Source organism: Ipomoea nil, unplaced genomic scaffold (assembly GCF_001879475.1).
Source record: "Ipomoea nil cultivar Tokyo-kokei standard unplaced genomic scaffold, Asagao_1.1 scaffold1421, whole genome shotgun sequence".
Taxonomy (NCBI): Eukaryota; Viridiplantae; Streptophyta; class Magnoliopsida; order Solanales; family Convolvulaceae; genus Ipomoea; species Ipomoea nil.
In genome coordinates, this window is record NW_017617849.1 from 2,485,493 (window position 1) to 2,506,208 (window position 20,716).

Here is a 20,716-nt window from a genome sequence, read left to right on the forward strand (position 1 = left end):
TTAGACGACTTACAATTTACTTTCACTCTTGCGTATCGATTCGGAAAATTTAAGATTAATCTAGCATAAGTCATTAAGCCATTAAAAAGGCAAAGGAGGTTATGTGAAAAAAGTAAAGAGGTGAATCGGGAAATTCATACTTTGGATAGAAATCCATTTATATGTCAGGTTGTGATGAGTGGTTTATAAATCATCACTTACTTTGTAATGTTCTTCTGAATGATCTAGATTAATTGATAAACATGGAACCCGAATGGATTTGGGTGTGTTCTTAGAAATGATCAAGATCTTTTTTTTTTTGTGGCAGCTAGAAGCACCCAATGGAAAGGTACTTATACTTCAAAAGAGGCCGAGGCAATTGCAATAAGAGAATCTCTTAGCTGATTAAAAACTATCAACTTGGACAAAGTAATCATCAACACCGATTCCCTCCAAGTCGTACATGGGCTCAATGCTAATATGGGAACTCTTATTTTCACATTATTTTACCGGATATTAAAAATTTACTAAGTGTGTTTACTCAAAGTAGTTTAATCTTTGCTAAATGATCTACGAATTAGGCAACCCACTTGTTGGCTAGGAAATCTGTTTCTATGTTTGTTTGTTTGGAGTAGTTCACTAACCCTCCACCTATCATTTGTAATGTGTTAACTACGGATTTGAATTAATCTATTGCTGATATTTTCAAAAAAAAAAAAAAAAAAAAAAAAAAAAAAAAAAAAGATGTGGTCGTCTGTTTTGCTAAAAAAAAAAAGAAAGTGAAGGGGTTATATGTAAATTTCACAATTTAAGGGGGTTCACTCCACACTACAATTGACTATAGTATATAGATAGCTCTAAACCCTAGTCAAAACCTTGAGTGAGAAATTGCGATTCAAGCAAAAATGATGAAAATTGTATCCAATTGGATATCAGCAGGGCGATTAACGGTGTTAAGACGACTGTGTACGGCGGTGGAGGCAAAGGCGGAGTCGGAGGCGACGCCTGCTGTGCAGCAAGGAAACCAACGGCTTTACCAGAGGCTTTCGGCGTTGAGTGCGACTAAAGGGAAGGCGTCGGAGATACTAAACGAGTACATTAGAGAGGGTATAGGAGTTGCCGTCGGGAAACATCATCTAGAAAGGTGTATCAGGGAGCTGCGCAAATATGGAAAACATCAATGTGCCCTTGAGGTATAATCATCCCCTCCCCGCTACATTAATTTCCCCCCATATATAATAATATAATAATGTTGTTGATGTTTTGTGAAATTCTAAGAACCTTAAAATGCTATTGGAAAGGAAAAGATTACTACTTGGTGTTATGAGAAAGACAACATTTTATGTGTTTTCAGATTATCAATTTCTGCCAATTTCCCAGTGTGGAATTATATTTCAATGTTAAAGTTTTACTTAGAAGAGGTTTTTTAATCTAGACAAGAAAGTAAACTACTTTATTTGTGTTTGTAATAAGAGACAGAGCCACTCTTTTTTGCCTTTCTATATTGTATATGCATGTGAAGATTGCTTTTGATGGGTTGATGCAGATAATGGAATGGATGGTGAGCAGGGGTGTTAACTTTGGGCCTAAAGATCATGCAATTCATTTGGATCTTATAGCAAAGGTTCAAGGAGTTTCTGCTGCTGAAAATTATTTTAATGGCCTTTCACCTGATGCAAAGGTTCAAAAAACGTATGGAGCTCTGCTAAATTGCTATTGTGTTGAAAAGATGGTGGACAAAGCATTAGAAGTGTTTGAGAAAATGGACAAGATGAACTATGCTATTACGTCGTTGAGTTTTAACAATCTTATGTCATTGTATATGAGACTCAAGCAACCGGAGAAGGTGCCTCCTTTGGCAGAGGAAATGAAGAGAAGAAATATACCGCTAAGCACATTTACTTACAATATTTTGATGAATAGCTATACCTCTCTCGGTGATATAGAGGGAGTGGAGAGAGTTTTTGAGGAGATAAAGAGTAAAAATGAAAAAATGTGTCATTGGACAACATACAGTCATTTGGCCATTGCATACTCTAAGGCTGGGCTTAATGAGAAGGCTGAGCTAGCTCTGAAAAAGCTGGAGGAAGTGATTGGACCTCGCGAGCGTGACGGATACCACTTTTTAATCAGCTTGTATGCTGGAATCTCTAACCTAGGCGAGGTGCATCGCGTTTGGAATTCTATGAAATCTCAGTTTCAGGTGACACCCAATTATAGTTATCTTATCGTGCTTCAAGCTCTAAGTAAGCTGAATGATGTGGACGGGTTAAAGAAAGTCTTTACAGAATGGGAACAAAGCTGCTCCAGTTTTGATATGAGACTGGCAAATAGTGTCATTGGCGCTTACTTAAGGCATGACATGATCAGTGAAGCTGAAGCAATATTTCGTACTGCCATGGAGAGATCAAAAGGACCATTCTTCTTGACATGGGAAATGCTTGCGGTTTCCTTTCTGAAGAAAAAGAAAATTGATCGAGCTTTGCAGTGCTTTGAAGCTGCTATATCCAGAGTCCAGGAGCATGAATGGTCTCCAAAACCCGCAACCATAGAAGCATTTCTCAATTATTTTGAAGAAGAGAGAGACGTCGATGGTGCTGAAAAGTTCTACAGTGATTTGAAGAAGCTGAGTTGTCTTAACGGCGATGTGTACAAATCATTGATGCAGACTTACACTGCTGCTGGCAGAATATCGCATGATATGCGCCAGAGAATGGAGGAAGATGGAATTGACATGAGTGATGAGCTTGAAAACTTACTAAAAAAGGTTTGCCTTGAATGATTTTATGAGTAACCTAATTTAACCCCATGATTTGCAGTGTTCTAGTATTTATTCATGAACAAGTCTTGTGTGAGACTGTCTCTCATAAACATGTAATACTATTTTATAGTTAAATGTAATACTTTTTTTAATGGATTCATTGAAAAATTTTACATTTTAGCTAATTATACGGTCTTGTGCAAAATTTATTCTTTATTCATTATATGCTGAAAAACAAAGAAAGGAATTATTTTTATACTGCAACAATGTAACACTTTCAATGTGTTTTGTAACATTTTATCAAATTATGAACATATAGTTTTGTGATTTGTGAATACAGAGTTCAACAATTGAGAATATAAACATCGAAAATTATGAACATAAAGTTCTGTAATTGCGAATATAAAGTTCAATAATTATGAATATAAAGTTCAAAAATTATGAATATATAGCTTTATAATTATGAACATATAATTCAATAATTATGAACATTGAACAGTGTGCACCATGCATGGTGCACAAGGCATAACATAATTTGCCATAAAACACACACAACTAAAATAGTATTCCGTAATAAAATCCTCTCAAGTCAATAATTTTAAGCCCAAAAACTCCTTTGTTTTTATTATTTCCTTTTTTTTGTCCACACAAATTATTTTAAGCCCAAAAACTCCTTTGTTTTTATTATTTTCTTTTTTTTGTCCACACAAATTACCCTTTTTGTTGTTTACCTATTTTATTTAAAGAGTTATTGTCATTTTGGTCCCTCAACTATTATTTACTTATCACATTTGATCTTCAATTATTAATTAATTGTTGCATCTGGTATGCAAATATACTTTTATTGTCACATTTGGTCCTACTAACTAAATCTTTGGCAAGTACTCACCCAAAAGTGTAGATTTTCTCACGTCTAGGGTTGCAAGAAAAAAGTCGCACATTCAAATCTAAATACATAATATTACTATTTGCCTCTTGCAGACACCGAAATGAGATAGGAATTTGCATTTTCCAGTAAGTGATTACTAGAGATTTGACTAGCATGACCAAATGTGACAACAAAACCATACTTGTGCATCAAATGTGGTAGAATTCATAATTGAGGATCAAATATGATAATTGAACAATAGTCAGAGAACCAAAAGTGGTAGAATTAATAATTGGGGATCAAATGTAATAACTAAACAATAGTCAGAGAACCAAAAATGGAAATTTAGTCTACTAAAATATTGTCAAAAGAAGGAATTCTGTTGAATTCAAATATTGCCAAAAGAAGGAATTGTGTGGGCAACTTATTGACAATGAACAGCTCAAACTACCATTTGTCTGTACAAGACAAGTAAATGGCTTATCTACAGAAGTTCCCATCCAGATTCACAGCATTTGCATGACTGTAAAGATGTTGCAGGGACATTAGCAGGGCTATCCATTGAATGTTGGCAGCCTTCTGGATCGATATCTCCATACCAAATCGCCAACAGCTTGTACTCAGTAACTAATTTCTTCCGAGAAGTTAAAGCATCTTGTATTAATTTCTACAGGAAGGATGAAAGAGATGGTTAGAACGGGAGATTGTAGAACAGAATGCAAACATGTTACATTGTTACCTAAATTTGTTTTAGTTAATGTTTCAAATATATGTTGGTTTGATAGACAGACTAGTTTAAAACTCTCTTCATTAGGATAAATCAAGCAGTGTCTTTTTCCCTTTTTTGACAAAGTTAAATATGCAGTGTCTCTATTTCCCACCTTGTAAGATTTCAATCTTCTTGGTCCTGAAGAGACAGTGTTGAGTGGTTTATTGCTATCCATTTGGACGCAGCTAAAGTCAAGTTTCTCCTTATCAGATAGATCAATCGTTTCCATGCAAGGATCTGCAATATTAATGCAAGGGTCAATGCTCGATCTTGCAAAAGCAATTAACAATACTCAAAGGAAATGTATACTGCAGTTCTTAAATAAGTCCACTTAACTTTGCGTAACACAAGGACATGTATCAGTAAGCATTAGTTGCAATTGAAGATTCAATTATACAGAATATTTGCAATTGCATTTCCTTTATTGTAAAATAAGGTATTCTGTTACCAGTGCCAATGAGGCGCTACACTTTACAATTATCCTTATTAACGTTAGAACTATTTTCTTTTCTCATTATTTAGATAGATCAATAGTCATCTTTGTTAAATCCATCACTCTGCAATGATTCTCTTTATATAAAATAGTATTGTACCTGTTTCCACAGGAGAAATAAGAGCTGTCAATTGATTATGCTGAAAACCATGCTTGAGATCATCTTCTGATGCACCTGTTAAACAGAAAATTAGTTAAATAAGGTATAATTATACAGAAGTAAGCTGAGAAAAGTAATAGGCCTCTCAAAGAATTGTAGTTCTCATTCATTCAAGACGGTGAAATGCAGGAAATATCTACCTCTAAAATCTGAAGACGATGCAGTGCTGCAGAAATCCGGCATCACATCAATAGCATTGTTTACACAGGAAAAAGTAGCAGAGGATGTGGGGAACTTCAGGTCACTAGAGACTCTAGAACCACACTCGCCAGAATCAGCATGCCTGCCATGTTCTCTGGTTCCTGAGTAAAAGCTTCAAATAAGAAATTTGACAAATTTGGAGGCTATTGACATCGATGTAGAGGAAAATATTCATTTCTCCATCAATGTATTTAACCTCAGATGAAAGGACAAGTAGTTTCTAGAGACCAGACAGTAGTTGACATTTCAGAAACACAATTAAAAGTCTCTAAGAGGCTATTAGACAGAGTCTCACTTTTATGAAACGACCCAAGTCCTGGATCATTGAGTGAAGTTACTGAAGTAACCTGAGATTTGTGATCTTGATCATTTGAAAACGTATGGGACTTCAATGCAATATCTTCAGAAGAGTCTGATCCCAGATTCAGTGATTGCTCCACCCGCATGGTCTTCCCATGCAATTGTCTCCAATCATGTGATGCATCAGAAACATGACAAGAAGCACTAGAAAAGCTACTAAACATTGTCCCATCATCTGTGAACTCACTGCCGTCATCTGTATCATGAAGTGCTTCAGACAAGGTCTTATCATCAGAGGAACTAGATTCGCCCGTCACAAACTCTTCCACCAACATGCTACTCCCTTCAGAAACAAATTCAGTAGCATCCCTAGTAGTCACCATCTCATCCTCCTGGGAGGTTCTACAGTCGGACTCAAGATGCGAGGCAGAAAGTAGTTGTGATCTAGATGAATTTTGATATTCAGTAGAACCCAATTCCTCAGTCACTATTTTAACCTCCTGGATGGAGTCTCCTTTTAGTTTTATCTGACAGCTCAATGAAAGATTCGGGTCATCTGGAAAGCTCTTACTGAGAGTATCATCTTTCTGGGCAGTTGTTGGTCCTACACCATGAAGTGAAGATTGTAGTGATTCAGAACTTGTATTGCAGGAAGAATGTGATCCCTGAGCCCCCATTGTCATACTCTCCTTGAAGTTGAGATGTGAACTCCTACAAATTGCAGCATCACCATCATTATGAAAAGACAATCCAGTTTCTGCACTTGCATTGCTTTGTTCTCTTCTTGTGGACTGCCCTTCTTGTTCTACAGGATTATGTGGTGACAGAAAATCCTGCACAACACCAGAATATAACCTTTTCATGTTGTCACCAACACTTTGCACCTGATTCCCAACATAATTCGCAGTACCCTAGGGTAAAAAATTGAGAACATGAGAGACATAATGAGGTGAGAGTGAAAAAGGGCTCCCCTGGAGCTAAAATATTCATATTTATCCATGAGTGTCTGTATCAAGGAACAAACTGAAGCTCAAAATGTGAAGAACAAAGGGTAGTTAAGTAGGCAGACATCTCTTTGGACTGTTGGAGCATCAAAATGCAATTAATGAATGCATTCATGGTGAGAAGATGAATGATTGAAAACAAGGAATGCAATACCTTGGTTATGAAACCATCAACATCCTGGCATATACACTCAAACTTATGGTACATGTTACCAACCCAAGTCTTGTTTGTGTTTGTATAACCCATGATGACTTTATGTGTTTTATATACCTATGTAACTCCACTAGAGTGGATATCAAAACACTTTCAGCAACCTGCACAGATTCATTCAAGACTAACATCGGTTCTGGTACACTTCATGACAAATACAGAAGGTTTTTAGGATTAAAAACACTAAAGAAAGAGAAGTTGCACACATGGCCGAAGTATACATCATCTGAAAATGGTAGGGGATAAGAATTCCTGAATAGTACAGCATAAGAAACACCTCAATGCCAATAGACAGGTAATAATACATGACATGCAAGAATGGAATGCCCAGCCTGTATTACTTCATATATTTCTTCTAAAAAGTAAATCAATAAGTCAATAGCATTAGATCATCATAAATCAGTATTGAAGCTAACCTCTACCAAAACTAACGATGCTAAATATACAATTCCGGAATCCTCCATGAAAAACTAATTTCAAACAACGCACTCAAGAGCACAAAGTCACTGTATGTAAAAAATAATTATTATAAAAAAAATTAAAAAAAAATAAAAATAAATAAATAAAAAGACGACTAAAGCAAACAGTTATGATAACCTGCAGCTAAGTTCTGGAAAAATCGTATGATACAAAACCTGAAACTTAAATATTAAAAAAAAAAGAGAGAGAGAGAGAGAGAGAGAAAAACCGATTCTACAGCCGTTTAACTTATGTTGATTTTAATCAAATTTACTACTACTTCAAATTTTGAAGTCTTTAAGCATTATGAGTGAATATAATTGACATATAATAATTGTATATAGCGCACAAACGGAAAAGATCACGGCTATCGGAAAGAGCACTGTAGAAACTCACCGGCGGACTGTTGAAGCCGGCAACGATCACAGCCAGGTGTGACAGGGTTTTGTCTTTGGTGTGTGAGAGAGAGCCGAGAGGGAGGTTTTGAGGGTACGGACTACGCAGATTATACCACGTGCGCGGGTTTTAGGAACAACTGCTCAAAATCCGCACACTATTTGTTGTATACTGTACCTCTATTTTTTTTTTTATTTTACGGAGTAATATATATGTATAGAATCTTAATCATATTAGAATTATTTCCCAGGTAATGTTCTTATAAGTGTCACTATCTTCACGAGTACATGAAAATTAATATTGTATATTAAAAAATTATATTTATAAACGAAATTGGAAATTCAAAATTCACGTGTATATATTAATTATTTGTTGTGTGTAAACATAAGATATGCACACAACATATGTCTCATATCCACACGCAAATTTGAATTCTCCTAAATTAATTTCATCTATATATTTATTTTTTTAATGCACAATATTGATTCTCATGTAATCATGGGAACGTCCATTTAACCAATTTAGTTTTTTGTGACTTCGTTTGTATAGCCGAAATTATAAATTTGGTCTTGAATAAATAGACGTCAGACGGATAATCAAATTAGTTAAAAATTTTAAAGTTGAAGATTTAATTAAGTAAAAATAAAATATCAAGAACTAAATTGATAATTTCACTATATTCAAAGGATCATTTTTAATAATTAACTCTTTTTAATTTAATGAGGTTGCTCACTACTATTGCTGCTACCATTGTAACATTGTTTCACTGCCATGGCTATCATTTGCCATACACACCAAAGCAATCATACAGACATCATATCCATTATAACTACAGAATTTCTCGCTCCAACTTCACTGTAGAACAAGACTTTCCATGAGATCATGGAATGCACTTTAATCAAGTAGTGAAACCAAACAACATTCATAGAGTATCTTTAAACAAAAAATCCTAACTTATGAAGGTTCGGAGCTACAATCTCTGCACACTTCCTACTGATGATAGTTAGGGGGAGGGGGGATGTTCTGATTCTGAGAAGGGTTTCTGACATAACCACCTTCATTATAATTTAAAACCACATCACCACACCAAAATGTTTCAATCATGGGAAGAATAAGATGGAATTATAAGCATGATGTAACAGCTAATAGCATTTACCATGTATTCCGGTCTTCAATGAAGACTCTGAAGGGGCATTACTGCATAGCCACTCTAAAACCATAGTTCAACTACATTTCAAATTGCCAATGAATCTTCAAAGCAGTTTTATGAGGAAAAAGTCACATAGTTTGGGTGTCACATACACAAATGGTAAAATGGGGGAAAAATTTCAGAAATACACAAGCGTAGTGGCTTTGACTACAGAGGTAGAGATGCAAGAATCCTAAATATCAGCAACCCGAAAATGCAAAATGAGTTACTCTAACATTAGAGCATTACTCCAGAAACATGTCATATCAATAATACCAAGCCATAGAACTTCACACCTCCATAGTCCTTGTTTTTAACATCCAAATAAGAATCCGGGAGCACAATGTGATTGGATTGAGTTGACAAACCCCCCGAATGAGGTTTTGAGCTATCTCCAAGCTGACGCTGCGAAGAGCTGCCTTACCAATGAGGCAATGAGAGCTAGGAATTAGCCTAGCTGGGTTCTCCCCTCCCCACCTTTTCAAAAAAAATAATAATAATAAGAATCCGGGAGCACCCACCGAACTCCTTTTAACTCTGGGAAATGTCTCTTTATGTAGGCTAGACATGAAAAACGTAACCCATTGAAGGCAGTTTTTTTTTTTTTTTTTTTTTTTTTTTTTTTTCAATTTTGAAAATTTGAGGAAAAGTATTTCTTGAATATTTGGTTTTCAGTTATTTTTCGCTTCATTCGGTTTGATGCAATAAAGCCCGGTAGGTAAAATGGAATGTTTTAAGCCTTGATTTACGACATAACCTCTTTATCAAGTTGTTTATATTTTACATTCATCGGGCAAAATAGTCCCAACGGGTTGATCCACAATAGATGGGATTATTGATAGCTATATCAAAACTTTTCCTCAGGTGGTGGATAATGCAAGTAAGTCTAGCAGTAGCTCAAGTAGTTATAGCACTGACTCAGGGTAATTGTCAAGTGGTAATTATGATTTTCTCTTGTGCATATTTTTTTATGTAAGGGTGGTGGACTTATTTTTATAATCTCTGGATAAATATGATGGATATTATTTGATCTTGTTCATAATTAGTGCAGATTCTGATAGTGATATTTCTTCTACATATGACATATGGATCACATGGTGGGTGTTAGCTGAAAGTGCTCTTTATTGCATGGAAAAGCACTCTTTTGTAATGACCTTGACTTTTATTTGTAATTTTCTTTTTTGTCATTCACACTCTTTACAAGGGGATGCAACATTTTTTCAATTGATTGATATTATCTTTTTTCCTTATATTTTCCCAGTCATAGTCCTTGTATTTGACTGATATACTATTTTCAAAGTACAGAGACAAATTACCAATGTGATAACTTCATTGTGCTTATAATTTTTCATGCTGTTTATATTTTGCACTTCATATAAGCCTTGATTTACACCATAACCTCTTTATCAAGTTGTTTATATTTTGCACTTCATATACGTTTCATTGATTTAATGACGTGACATCCGATCTCTTAAATTGATTTGAAATTGTAATTTTTGCAACGAATTGGAGACAAACCCCAGCATGATTCATGGGATAGTTAAGTGCCTTAGGCTAACCCCATCCCTGAAATTATTCTACTTGCAAGATGAGGTGGCAAAAAAAATTATTTTTTTATTAAGAACTCTTGCCATGTGTCTAGCAAGCTTTCTTAGAGCATCCACATCAATGGATATTAGGGAGATAATGTCAGATGAATTATCTTGGGTGGGGATAATAACAAATGTGGGGTGGGGTTATTTGGGGAGATATTTGTCCTGCAAGTTAAGGGTTAATGTCAGGAAAAAAAAAAAAAACAAACACTGGCGCGCACAGCCATTGTCTACACGGGCGCGTGCAATGCACGCGCCCGTGTAGCGCGTCAGGCGCGCTGACAGCGCGCCTGACGCGACAGACTTTTATTTTTTTTTTTTTTTCAAATTTTGTTTTGTTAATTTTTTTTCTTTTTTTTCTCTCCCCACATACATTCTCTTTTCTAATCACTCTTACATTATCTCCCAAATCTCCCCAACTAATGTGGATGCTCTTATTTAGAAAGCTTGCTAACACTTACAAAGGCTGCCGCATGGCAGCCTTTATGTACTTTTTCTTTTTTAATTTTTTTTATTTGTGTACTTTTCTTATTTGTTATATTATTTTATTATTATATTTATAATATAAAATGAAAGTGGGGTCCTTTTTAAAAGTGAGAGAGTATTGTAGGGATGTAGAGAAAATAGTTGAAGAATTGCAAATTTGATGATGTGGAAGTGGGACCCATTTTAGAAAGTAGAGAAAATTGCTGGGATAAGGTTAGCCTTAGCTGCACGGAAGTGACTATTTTTTGACAATGGAAAAGACTGCAAGACTCAACCATTATTGAATTGTTGATCTATGATTTAAAGTGAACTTTTTGGTGGGATATGGAAAGGCAGCTTATGGGGCACTTTGCGGCAAGTTGAGATCTTGTTTGGCAACATTTCACAAAGCTTATCAGGGAGGATGGAACTTGCGATAAATGCAAATGTAATACACACCAAAGCAAGCAATTATACAGACAGACATCACATCCATTATAATTACAGAATTTTTCAATGAAATCATGAAACAAACGCACTCATCTCCGTATTTAATTAAGTAGAATGAAACCAAACAACATTCATAGAGTATCTTTAAATAATAATTCCTAAACTTATGGAGGTTCGGAGCTACTATACATTCTTTGCACAGTTCCTAGTGATGATAGTTAGGAGGTTCTGATTCTGGCATCCATGTTTGCATAGTTGTTCTGGGGCAGAGCTATTCTGGTTTGTCAATGAAGCAGATTAGAGTTGCTCTGGTTAGGATGCGATGGATGCGACTTCGAGCACTGACTTGTTGCTATGGAGATAATGCAAGTAGTTCTAGCAGTGTTTTTGTCTTGTGCATATTTTCTGATGTGATGGTGGTGGACTTGTTAGTGCACATTCTTATAGTGTGATAGTCTGGGGCGGAGCTACCCCTGGGTAGGGGGCCCTGCCCCCCACCCCACTACTATTTTTAGTAGATATATATGTATATATTATTATAATATAGATAAATTACACTTTTAACTTCCTCCTAGTTTTTTTTTTTTAAATAAAAATATATTATGATAGTTCTTCTCAGGGATGAATCCAGAAATTTTGTTTAATGGGGCGAAATTTTAAAACAAATAGATAGTTTGAAAAAAAAAATGAAACACTTAAGAAATAAAACTATAAATATTGTTGAATATAGCGATAAATAAATAAATAAATAAATAAATAAATATATATATATATATATATATATATATATATATATATATGTGTGTGTGTGTGTGTGTGTGTGTGTGTGTGTGTGTTTATGTGTGTGTGTAGAAATTTCACTATTAATATTTAAAAAGTCAAAAGTTAACTGTGTTGAAGCAAAATTAAAATTTAAGTACTAACTATATTAGTACAGGTTTCAAAAAAAAAAAAAAAAAAAAAACTATGTTTGTACATAACAGAAATTGAACCGTGTTGATAGAAGGATTTGATCCCTGACCATCTATAAAGCAAAGCGCGCACCTTCCATTTAATCTAAATCATCCTTTATAACATTTTTCTGTTTTTATATACTTATATTAAAACGCGTACTATATATAAACTATATAGGAGGGGGGTAGGAGGGGGGAGAAGGGGGGAGGGGGGCAGCTGCCCCCATGCTGGAACCGCCCCTGGTTTTTCTGCATATGACATATGAATCACATGCTGGGCGTTAGCTGAAAGTGCTCTTTATTGCTACTTTTTGTTTTCACACTCTTTACAGGGAGATGCAACATTTTTTCAATTGATCCATATTATCTTTTTTTTCTTGTATTTTTCCCACTAATAATCCTTGTATTTGACTGATATACTGTTGTAGCACAGAGACAAATTAACAATGTGATTACTTCAATATTGTGCTTATAATTTTTCATGATTTTATTCATTTGTTTTAGAGACAATACAGATGTAGTTCATATACTAGAAATCAATCAGTTAAACCCACTAGTGATTAGAGTTGATTGAGAAAGAAAGATGATGATCAAATTGGAAGGTTTGAAGGTGGGTGGTTCAGGAATTAGTTTTGTACTTCCATATGGAAGGAACTAAGGAATTGCTGGAGTATCAATATGACATTGGGAGAGGGTAGAAGTGAGGAAAAAATTATAAGTTAGGTATCTCACCAAAAAGATACGATTAGGAAATATGGTATCATGAAGAGGACATTCATGACATTAAGCTCAATAATAAGGGGAAGAAGGATATATACAGATAACTATACAACCTCATCGATTAGGAAATATGGTAGCATGATGACAGAGGACAACCATGGAATTAAGCTCAAATGCTTAATAATAAGGGGAAGAAGGATATAGACAGGATGAATTAAAAAGGCATAATGAATTGAACTTCTTTATGAGCTAGTGTTTTGGGGATTCAAATGCATTAATATCTCATATTTTCATTGTAAGAAATACACTCGATGAATTAATGAATAGCAGAGAGGGAAAGCAAAGAAACTAAATAAGTCTCCAGACAGATATCAAGTGCCCTCCCAAATAAGTCTCCAGACAATATAAAACCAGGATCAAAACTACACAAAAGGCCCCAAACTCTGGAAGGTGTCAAAATTTTCAAATCCTTGCTTTATTAGAGGAACCTTTTTAATATCATTTTCAGAAAATGCATTTAAAACAATCTGAGCTAAGTTAATTAACAAAGTGGTCAAAAGGGGAGAAAAAGAAGGGGTGAAACTACACATGTATGTATTTTGCAAATTTCAATCAGTGGATTGTTATTACCTTTGATGCAAAGTGTTGAATTTGGAGTTAAGTCCTGCAAAGTGTTTAATATAGAGTTCTATTACATTTTTTTTTTAAATTGAGTTAATTATATATATTAAAATAACCCCTTGATTATAACAAAATTATCAATTTAATCCTTAACTATTTTTTTTACCTAATTAAGTCCTCACACTTCATAAATATTAACTAATTTAGTCCTTCATTTGTTTATAGACGACTAAACAAACAAAAAACCAAATTGATTAACATTTTTAAAATTGAGGAATTAATTAAGAAAAAATAATCATTAGTAATTTTTGCTCACTTATGGGCAACTAAGTCGTATGTATAAAGAGCTTATTTCCCTCATATGAAAAACCAAACGAAACGCTGAGACAGCGCATTACTATTGCTGCTACCATTGCAACATTGTTTCCCTGGTGACAGGTCCATGCCATGGCTATCATTTGCCATACACACCAACGCAATTATACAGACATCACATCCATTATAACTACAGAATTTTTCACTGTAGAACAAGTCTTAACATGAGATCATGAAACCAAACAACATTCATGATAGTACCTTTCAACAAAAAAATCCTAAACTTTTGGAAGTCCGGAGCTACATTCTTTGCACAGTTCCTACTGATGATAGTTAGGAGGGGGGATGTTCTGATTCTGGGAAGGGTTTCTGCCATCCATGTTTGGAGCATAATTGTTCTGATTAGGCCCTTGAGAATAGTAGTTTGGGTTTGGCCCTGGAGCATAGTTAGCAGACATGTGTTGGTTAGGACCTGGAGGAGGGTAGTTGTGCTGATTCGGCCCTGGAGGAGGAGGGTAATTGTGCTGGTTTGGCCCAGGCGGAGGAGGGTAGTTCTGGTTCTGCCCTGGTGCATAGTTGTTCTGGTTTGGGCCTGGGGCAGAGCTGTTCTGGTTTGGCCATGAAGCAGAGTTGCTCTGGTTGGGTCCTGGACCATAGTTGCTCGGATTGTTGTTGCCCTGGTTTGGTCCCGGAGCAAAGTTTCCCTGGTTTGGGCCCGGCGCATAGTTGCCCTGGTTTGGGCCTGGAGCAGGTTGATAGTTTGGCCTAGGACCAGGGTTCTGAGCATTTTGATTAGCCATCTGCCTCCTCTCAAAGTTCCTCGATCTATCAAAGTTGCGAGGTCTGTCATTGCGCCTGTTTCTCTCATTGGCCCGGGCATTGTTTCTCACCCACTCCTCATGGTATTTGGGATCATATGGTACAGCTTGCCCATTTATAAATGGCTCTCCTGAAACATCCAATAGTGTCCAGATCAGAACATTATCATAAATAAATATAATACGGGGTAACTGAGTAGAAACAAGCAAGCTCGGTTAAAGACAAAGTAATTCAAATATATATTAACACCCATAACCACCTTCAGTCATGAAGGTTATAGTTCAAAACCACATAACCACACCAAAATGTTTCAATCATGGGAAGAATAAGATGGAATTATAAGCATGATGTAACAGCTAATAGCATTTACCATGTATACCTTCAATGGGTACTATTTCATGATTCATACATTTTTACCTGTTATAATCACAACTAGGAGAAAATGAAAACTAAACATGGGCCTTCAATAGAAAATTGGCACCACCAAAATATTCCGGTCTTCAAGGAAGACTCTTAAGGGGCATTACTGCATAGCCACTCTAAAACCATAGTTCAACTACATTTCAAATTGCCAATGAATCTTCAAAGCAGTTTTAACTTTTATGATAAACATCAGGAAAAAATAAAGTATGGTTTTGATTTTTTTTTTAAGAAGAAAAAGTCACATACACAAATGGTAAAATGGGGGAAAAATTTTTCAGAATACACACGCTTAGTAGCTTTGAATACAGAGGTAGAGATGTAAGAATCCTAAATATCAGCAACCCGAAAATGCAAAATGAGTTACTCTAACATTAGAGTAGTCCAGAAACATGTCATGTCAATAATACCAAGCCATAGAACTACATACCTCCATAGTCCTTGTTTTTAACATCCAAATAAGAATCTGGGAGCACCCACCGAACTCCTTTTAATTCTGGAAAGAAAAAAAAAAAGGCAATTTTTTTAGAGAATCCAAGAACAATAAGATGCAAGAGAGTATGTCCTCAAACAATACCTTTCAATTTGTAAGAGAGTTCCTCTGACACAAGAGCCCCAAATGCATAATAATGCCTGGTTGAGACAGAGTAGATCTTCATCCTAGCCTCTTCCTCGCTACAAGAATATTTGATATTATCATGAATCAAGAGAATATAAATAGGCTGAAAATATACCTCAACCCTTTACCAAGCCAAGAGTGTGGTGGTTATCACACATTTACTAACAGAGAAGCAGATACTGATATTGAGTTCTATATTTATTCATAGATAAGTAGCAAAGAATCATAAAGAACAACTAGGAAAAAATTGGGAACCGAAGACAAACCTTCCAACCACCTGAGCTAAGGTTTTGATGTAACTATCAATAATCTCATCTCTTGTCGGATCGCCCTCCGGCTTCTCCATCACAATGAGCCAATGCTCGAAATCACAGCCGTCGAGCAATATAGTCTCTTTCGGGGGACGATTGGACCAGTTAGGATTGGGATCATTGAGGGATGAGGAGGTCTGGCGAGTCGCCAGTCCCCTTACTGCAGTGTACGCGGCTGGATAGAGTTGACAGACGGCGGGGGAGACTGACACGAGCGGGCGGAGGCGGAAGGAGGAGAAAGCGAGAAAGTTGCGTGGCGGAGTAAGAGAGGAATACGAGCGAAAGAGCTGCTTTCCGGCGGTGATGAGAGAACGAGATAACAAGGTCGCCATACCTGCAACTAGGGTTTATGGTACTCTCTTAAAACCTTCGAAGATATGAGAAGAAGGATAGGGGTTAGGGAGTGGGTTTTATATAAAGAAAATCCATAATTTGTTATCAAAAAAAAAAAAACAAAGCGCTTCTATACTTTCTTTTTTCTTGACTTTCTAAAATTCAAAAAAAAAAAAAAAAATGCAAAGAATTTTGTTTTTAGGCATCTTCAATAGTGATTTTTTTTTTTGTTTTTGAGTTGAGGTGCTTAATAGGAGAGAGAAGAGGAAAGAGGAAAAGAAAAAAGGGAAAAAAAATAAAAAAAAGGAAGTTGACACCGGGAAAAAAATAGAGGAACTGACGGGCGCGATATGTGCAGTCCACTCACGCGATTGTGACTCTCATTTTTCTTTTCTGACGAATTCTATAAAAAATCAATCTTACAAGATGAATTAATTTATTCTCTTTACTCCACATAAGTCATATTTATCTCAAAAACGATGAAAAAATCACAATTGAGGATGACCACAACACTCACAAGTCACCCTTCCTGTAAAAAGTGTGAACATATCTATAATCATGAAAAATCAAATGCTAAGATCATATCACTACTTAAATAATCCATATTTTTTTCCAAATAAATTAAAAAAAATATTTTCCAAACATTACTTGAGCCAAACACCGTTAGAACCAAATTTGAACTAAATTTGGGACAAAAAATTAAAGTTGCACCCAAAATATAGCTCAGCCCTTTGTACCTGGCAAAAGTTTGTACAAAAAGTAATGTTCAAAATCTTGAACCTAAAGAAGATATTCAGAAGAAATAGTATATAATGTATTGCTCGTTTCACCTCAGACAAGTTCTATAAACTACAACACCTGACAAGTCTCCACCCAAGAAAAAGAGTGAAAGATTTGAACTGATTAAGAGTTGATCAAATGTCGGTATTATAGCGCAAGGGATAGCGGCGATGCAGCATCCTACGCAGCCATCTCCGACGCGTCTCTGGGTTTAGACAAAGAAAACACTCCCTTTCTACCGGATCCCTGACAATATCGAGAGCATCGAGATACGCTGTGCTTGATTCTGGAATGGCGTCTTCCATTTCATTCAAGCACTTTATGGCGGCGCCTATAGAGAAATCGGGGCCACTGACTGCAGAAGAGCTCTTCAAGGATATACCGTTAGGGAGAAGCTCGTTTGTGAGCTTTACGAGTTTATTTGCGCAGGCCCTCAACTCGTTCATCCATGAGTCTACGTTTTGTTGAGGAAGTTTAGCGTATGTAGAGGTTGATGATTGTCCAACGAAGTCGCCATCTGGGTATCCACCGGTTTGACGGTCGAGATCTTCTAACCCCTCCACCAATAAGTCGTTGTGCATGTCGATGGACTGCTCGATGGGTGGATGGGCGAGTGGCTGATCGAATTTCCAAGGCATGATGCTTCCTCTTCGATCGGTGTTACCAGTTGTACAGCTGAAACTCGTGTTGTTATGTGGTTTATCCTTCCTGTCGAGCTTAAATACCGGGCATATTCCCTCGGTTACGTGACGAAGGAGATGAGTTGTTCCACTTCGGCTCGAGCAAGTGAAAAGCTTATTGCAATGGTTACATTTGCATTTATCGCAAGTTCCATCTTCCCTGATAAGCTTTGTGAAATGTTGCCAAACAACAGATCTCAACTTCCCGTCTCTTTTTCGTTTCTCACCCGTGCTTGTTTCAGTCAGATCCGCGCCATCCATAATATTTTCATGGTTTCCTTCTACCATCTAAAGAAAAGCAAAGCAAACCTCGATTAGAACATACTCCATTGACCATTGTGAATAATATACTCGAATAATCTCAAAGTGAATAATATACTCGAATGTACACTAGCAGAAGAAATCAACTACTATGTATTTGCTAAGCGTTTACTAAAATGGGAATCAGAAGGGAAAAATCTTTGGATCTGAAGTTCTTAGAACACTAGACTAGAATGTCTTGAGCTTGGCGAGATTCATCAAGGCAACCCAAACTCAAATAGCCCGCTGGCTCATCTCCCTTGAATCCCTACTTGAGCACGGGAATTGAATTGAATTGAATTTCATCATACTGGAAATCCAATTTGCATCTCTAAACACTTTAATCAAAATAAAGTGATGAAGTCTAATCACTTATATCATCCACTTTCCATCATTAACCACCTAGCTTTTAACTACATATATACCCACCATTGCTTTTCGGCTTCCTTCATATCTTTCAACTCAAACAGAGAAAGGTGGTTTTGTAAATTTTCAACCCATGATCAAGTTCATCAACTCTTAAAAGGTTTTTATGGTTTTATACAGATTGCATCCTTGCATAGACTGTGTGGGGTCATTTATTTTATTATGAATGACAATATTATAATATATGATTCATGAAAAAGTAATAGTGGAGCAGTTAAGCATAGTACAAGCAGGAAAAGCAACAACATGAACACATATCATGTCATTTTCAAATCACAGAAAAACTAATAGGCTACTCCCCAACGGGATAAGCCTATTGGCCAATTGACCTTCTTGGTTTGAGCCGGACTATTATGAGCAACCTAGACTGGTTTATCATCCTTTACCGGCTATAATCACAAGACCCTTGCTTAGTGGCTGCAGATTTCACTCATCACCCAAAAAAAAAAAGACTAATAGGCTACTCTCAACCTAACATGAAACCATAGGATGAAATCATTTAATTACAAAATTTACAGAAACAAATAACAGAAAAAGAGGCAACAAAATTGAAACAACTGAAACACACGTATTCTACATTAAAAATCAAGAGGCAACCAAAAAGCAAAATTGCAAATGAAATTTGAGAAATTAAAGGAATATTGGGTGGCCATGGCAGAGAACATCAGAGGAGCTAGAACTGGAAACCAGGCCAGTGATTGAATTGAAGCCATAAAATGCCATGAATTGTGAGAGAGGGGAAGAGTGTAGCAGACTAGGTTCTTTTAGGGTTAGCTTCTATTTTCCCAAAACAAAATTGAATATCTTCATAGCGGGCCGCCGGTCGGGTCGAACACCGAAAACCATTCCAAAACGGCCCGAACCCAAGAATTAACAATTCAAAGAGAAGGTAAAACGGCACGAATTTTTCGATTCATTCACGTATATAATGATGATACAGTAAGAAACATGTTGAATCGAAGCTGAATTGCAATTGTGTACAGAGAGAGGAGAAGTGGAACTTGCCTGCGGAGTTAAAGGAGATGATGACGCTACGGTGACATGCAGGCGATGCTGATCGGCGGTGGCCGCGGAAGGCGAGCCCTGCGGGTTGGGCGAAGCCATGGAAGGTGGAAATGGATCGTGAGACGACGAAATCTCCGACAAAACCCAGAACTGGAACGGGAGTTCGGAACCAGTATGGACCCAAACGAAGAGCTCGAATAATGTTTGGGCTTGAACCGAACTTCGGGCCTGACAATTTTCCCAAAAACCAGCCCGGCTCGGCCCATCCTTGAAGTAGCCCCCAGAAATGTCTTCCCAGTATTTTCACTAATTCACTCGTGGTCAATTGAAAGTGTCCGAGGAAACTCTGTAGCCATTTTACATTTTTACCTAACGTTGAAATTTCAAATACTTTTATTGCTTTCCACATTTGGGCTTTTAAAACGTGGTACTTGTGATTTATTTCGAGTCTCAATTTAATCCTATTCATATATAGTTTGAAATCTCGATTAGATGAGCTAATACTTTTTTATTTGTATTTTTTTTACACAACTTATATAATTATATCTAAATATAATTTTTTATAAATTCAACATGGGCAGCTCAATTGGTCATAGGGGTGAAGTTCGGGAAGAATGACCAGTAGATACTCCACAAGAGGTAGTTTTGTACTAGATCAAACATTGCATTTGCGGTTAGCAAACCCAGTAGATATAGAGTAACCCCGGTGACATACATTGGAAGGCAATTGTCAGCGTTATGAGATACCTAAGGGGTACTCATAACCTTTTACTAAACTACACAAGATATCTTGTTGTACTTTGAGGGTGTTGTGACGCTAATTGGATATCAAATATTAAGGACTTTAAGACCACGAGTGAAGTCAAAAGACAATACGAGTGGTATTGTCTCAATTGACGAGTGAAGTCAAAAGACAATACGAGTGGTATTGTCTCGATTGACTATGTGAAGTCAAAAGACAACGTAGCGGATCTGTTAATCAAATGGTTAAATAGAGAGTTGACTGATAAGTTGACACGAGGAATGGGTCTAAAGCCCTTGGAATAAAGTTCTATAGTGGATATCCAACTTAGCTGACACATAGGTTCAATGGGACAACTAAATTATGAAATGAAGC

At 36.4% G+C, this 20,716-nt stretch overlaps 4 protein-coding genes across 4 annotated transcripts; 1 reads left to right on the forward strand and 3 right to left on the reverse strand.

The window, feature by feature from the left end:
* The first annotated feature begins 787 nt into the window (after positions 1-787).
* LOC109187659 (pentatricopeptide repeat-containing protein At1g02370, mitochondrial-like) lies at positions 788-2,925 on the forward strand. The gene is made up of 3 exons (XM_019337924.1): positions 788-1,172; positions 1,526-2,796; positions 2,833-2,925. The coding sequence occupies exons 1-2, from the start codon at positions 885-887 to the stop codon at positions 2,759-2,761; spliced, it is 1,524 nt and encodes a 507-aa protein (XP_019193469.1). The 5' UTR covers positions 788-884; the 3' UTR covers positions 2,762-2,796; positions 2,833-2,925.
* A 998-nt stretch (positions 2,926-3,923) lies between these two features.
* LOC109187658 lies at positions 3,924-7,717 on the reverse strand. Its single transcript, XM_019337923.1, has 7 exons — positions 7,602-7,717; positions 6,690-6,850; positions 5,527-6,442; positions 5,171-5,332; positions 4,971-5,045; positions 4,490-4,614; positions 3,924-4,275 (listed from the first exon to the last, which is right to left on the reverse strand). Exons 2-7 carry the CDS (start codon positions 6,780-6,782, stop codon positions 4,093-4,095), a joined length of 1,554 nt encoding a protein of 517 aa, XP_019193468.1. The 5' UTR covers positions 6,783-6,850; positions 7,602-7,717; the 3' UTR covers positions 3,924-4,092.
* A 6,236-nt stretch (positions 7,718-13,953) lies between these two features.
* Positions 13,954-16,465, reverse strand: LOC109187663 (multiple organellar RNA editing factor 8, chloroplastic/mitochondrial-like). Its single transcript, XM_019337928.1, has 4 exons — positions 16,031-16,465; positions 15,723-15,820; positions 15,576-15,641; positions 13,954-14,855 (listed from the first exon to the last, which is right to left on the reverse strand). The coding sequence occupies exons 1-4, from the start codon at positions 16,405-16,407 to the stop codon at positions 14,227-14,229; spliced, it is 1,170 nt and encodes a 389-aa protein (XP_019193473.1). The 5' UTR covers positions 16,408-16,465; the 3' UTR covers positions 13,954-14,226.
* Positions 16,466-17,127: 662 nt separating this feature from the next.
* Positions 17,128-19,898, reverse strand: LOC109187914. Its single transcript, XM_019338321.1, has 2 exons — positions 19,600-19,898; positions 17,128-18,156 (listed from the first exon to the last, which is right to left on the reverse strand). Exons 1-2 carry the CDS (start codon positions 19,696-19,698, stop codon positions 17,323-17,325), a joined length of 933 nt encoding a protein of 310 aa, XP_019193866.1. The 5' UTR covers positions 19,699-19,898; the 3' UTR covers positions 17,128-17,322.
* Between the last annotated feature and the right edge of the window lie 818 nt (positions 19,899-20,716).

Coding starts and splice junctions, on each gene's coding strand:
- LOC109187659 (XM_019337924.1), top strand. CDS start 885: ATGATGAAAATTGTATCCAATTGGATATCAGCAGGGCGATTAACGGTG. Junction 1,173..1,525: donor AACATCAATGTGCCCTTGAG/GTATAATCATCC, acceptor GGGTTGATGCAG/ATAATGGAATGGATGGTGAG.
- LOC109187658 (XM_019337923.1), bottom strand. CDS start 6,782: ATGGGTTATACAAACACAAACAAGACTTGGGTTGGTAACATGTACCAT. Junction 5,333..5,526: donor ACTTGGGTCGTTTCATAAAA/GTGAGACTCTGT, acceptor GCTTTTACTCAG/GAACCAGAGAACATGGCAGG. Junction 4,276..4,489: donor GAAGATTGAAATCTTACAAG/GTGGGAAATAGA, acceptor TCCTTCCTGTAG/AAATTAATACAAGATGCTTT.
- LOC109187663 (XM_019337928.1), bottom strand. CDS start 16,407: ATGGCGACCTTGTTATCTCGTTCTCTCATCACCGCCGGAAAGCAGCTC. Junction 15,821..16,030: donor TTAGCTCAGGTGGTTGGAAG/GTTTGTCTTCGG, acceptor ATATTCTTGTAG/CGAGGAAGAGGCTAGGATGA. Junction 15,642..15,722: donor ACTCTCTTACAAATTGAAAG/GTATTGTTTGAG, acceptor TTTTCTTTCCAG/AATTAAAAGGAGTTCGGTGG.
- LOC109187914 (XM_019338321.1), bottom strand. CDS start 19,698: ATGGCTTCGCCCAACCCGCAGGGCTCGCCTTCCGCGGCCACCGCCGAT. Junction 18,157..19,599: donor CATCTCCTTTAACTCCGCAG/GCAAGTTCCACT, acceptor GCTTTTCTTTAG/ATGGTAGAAGGAAACCATGA.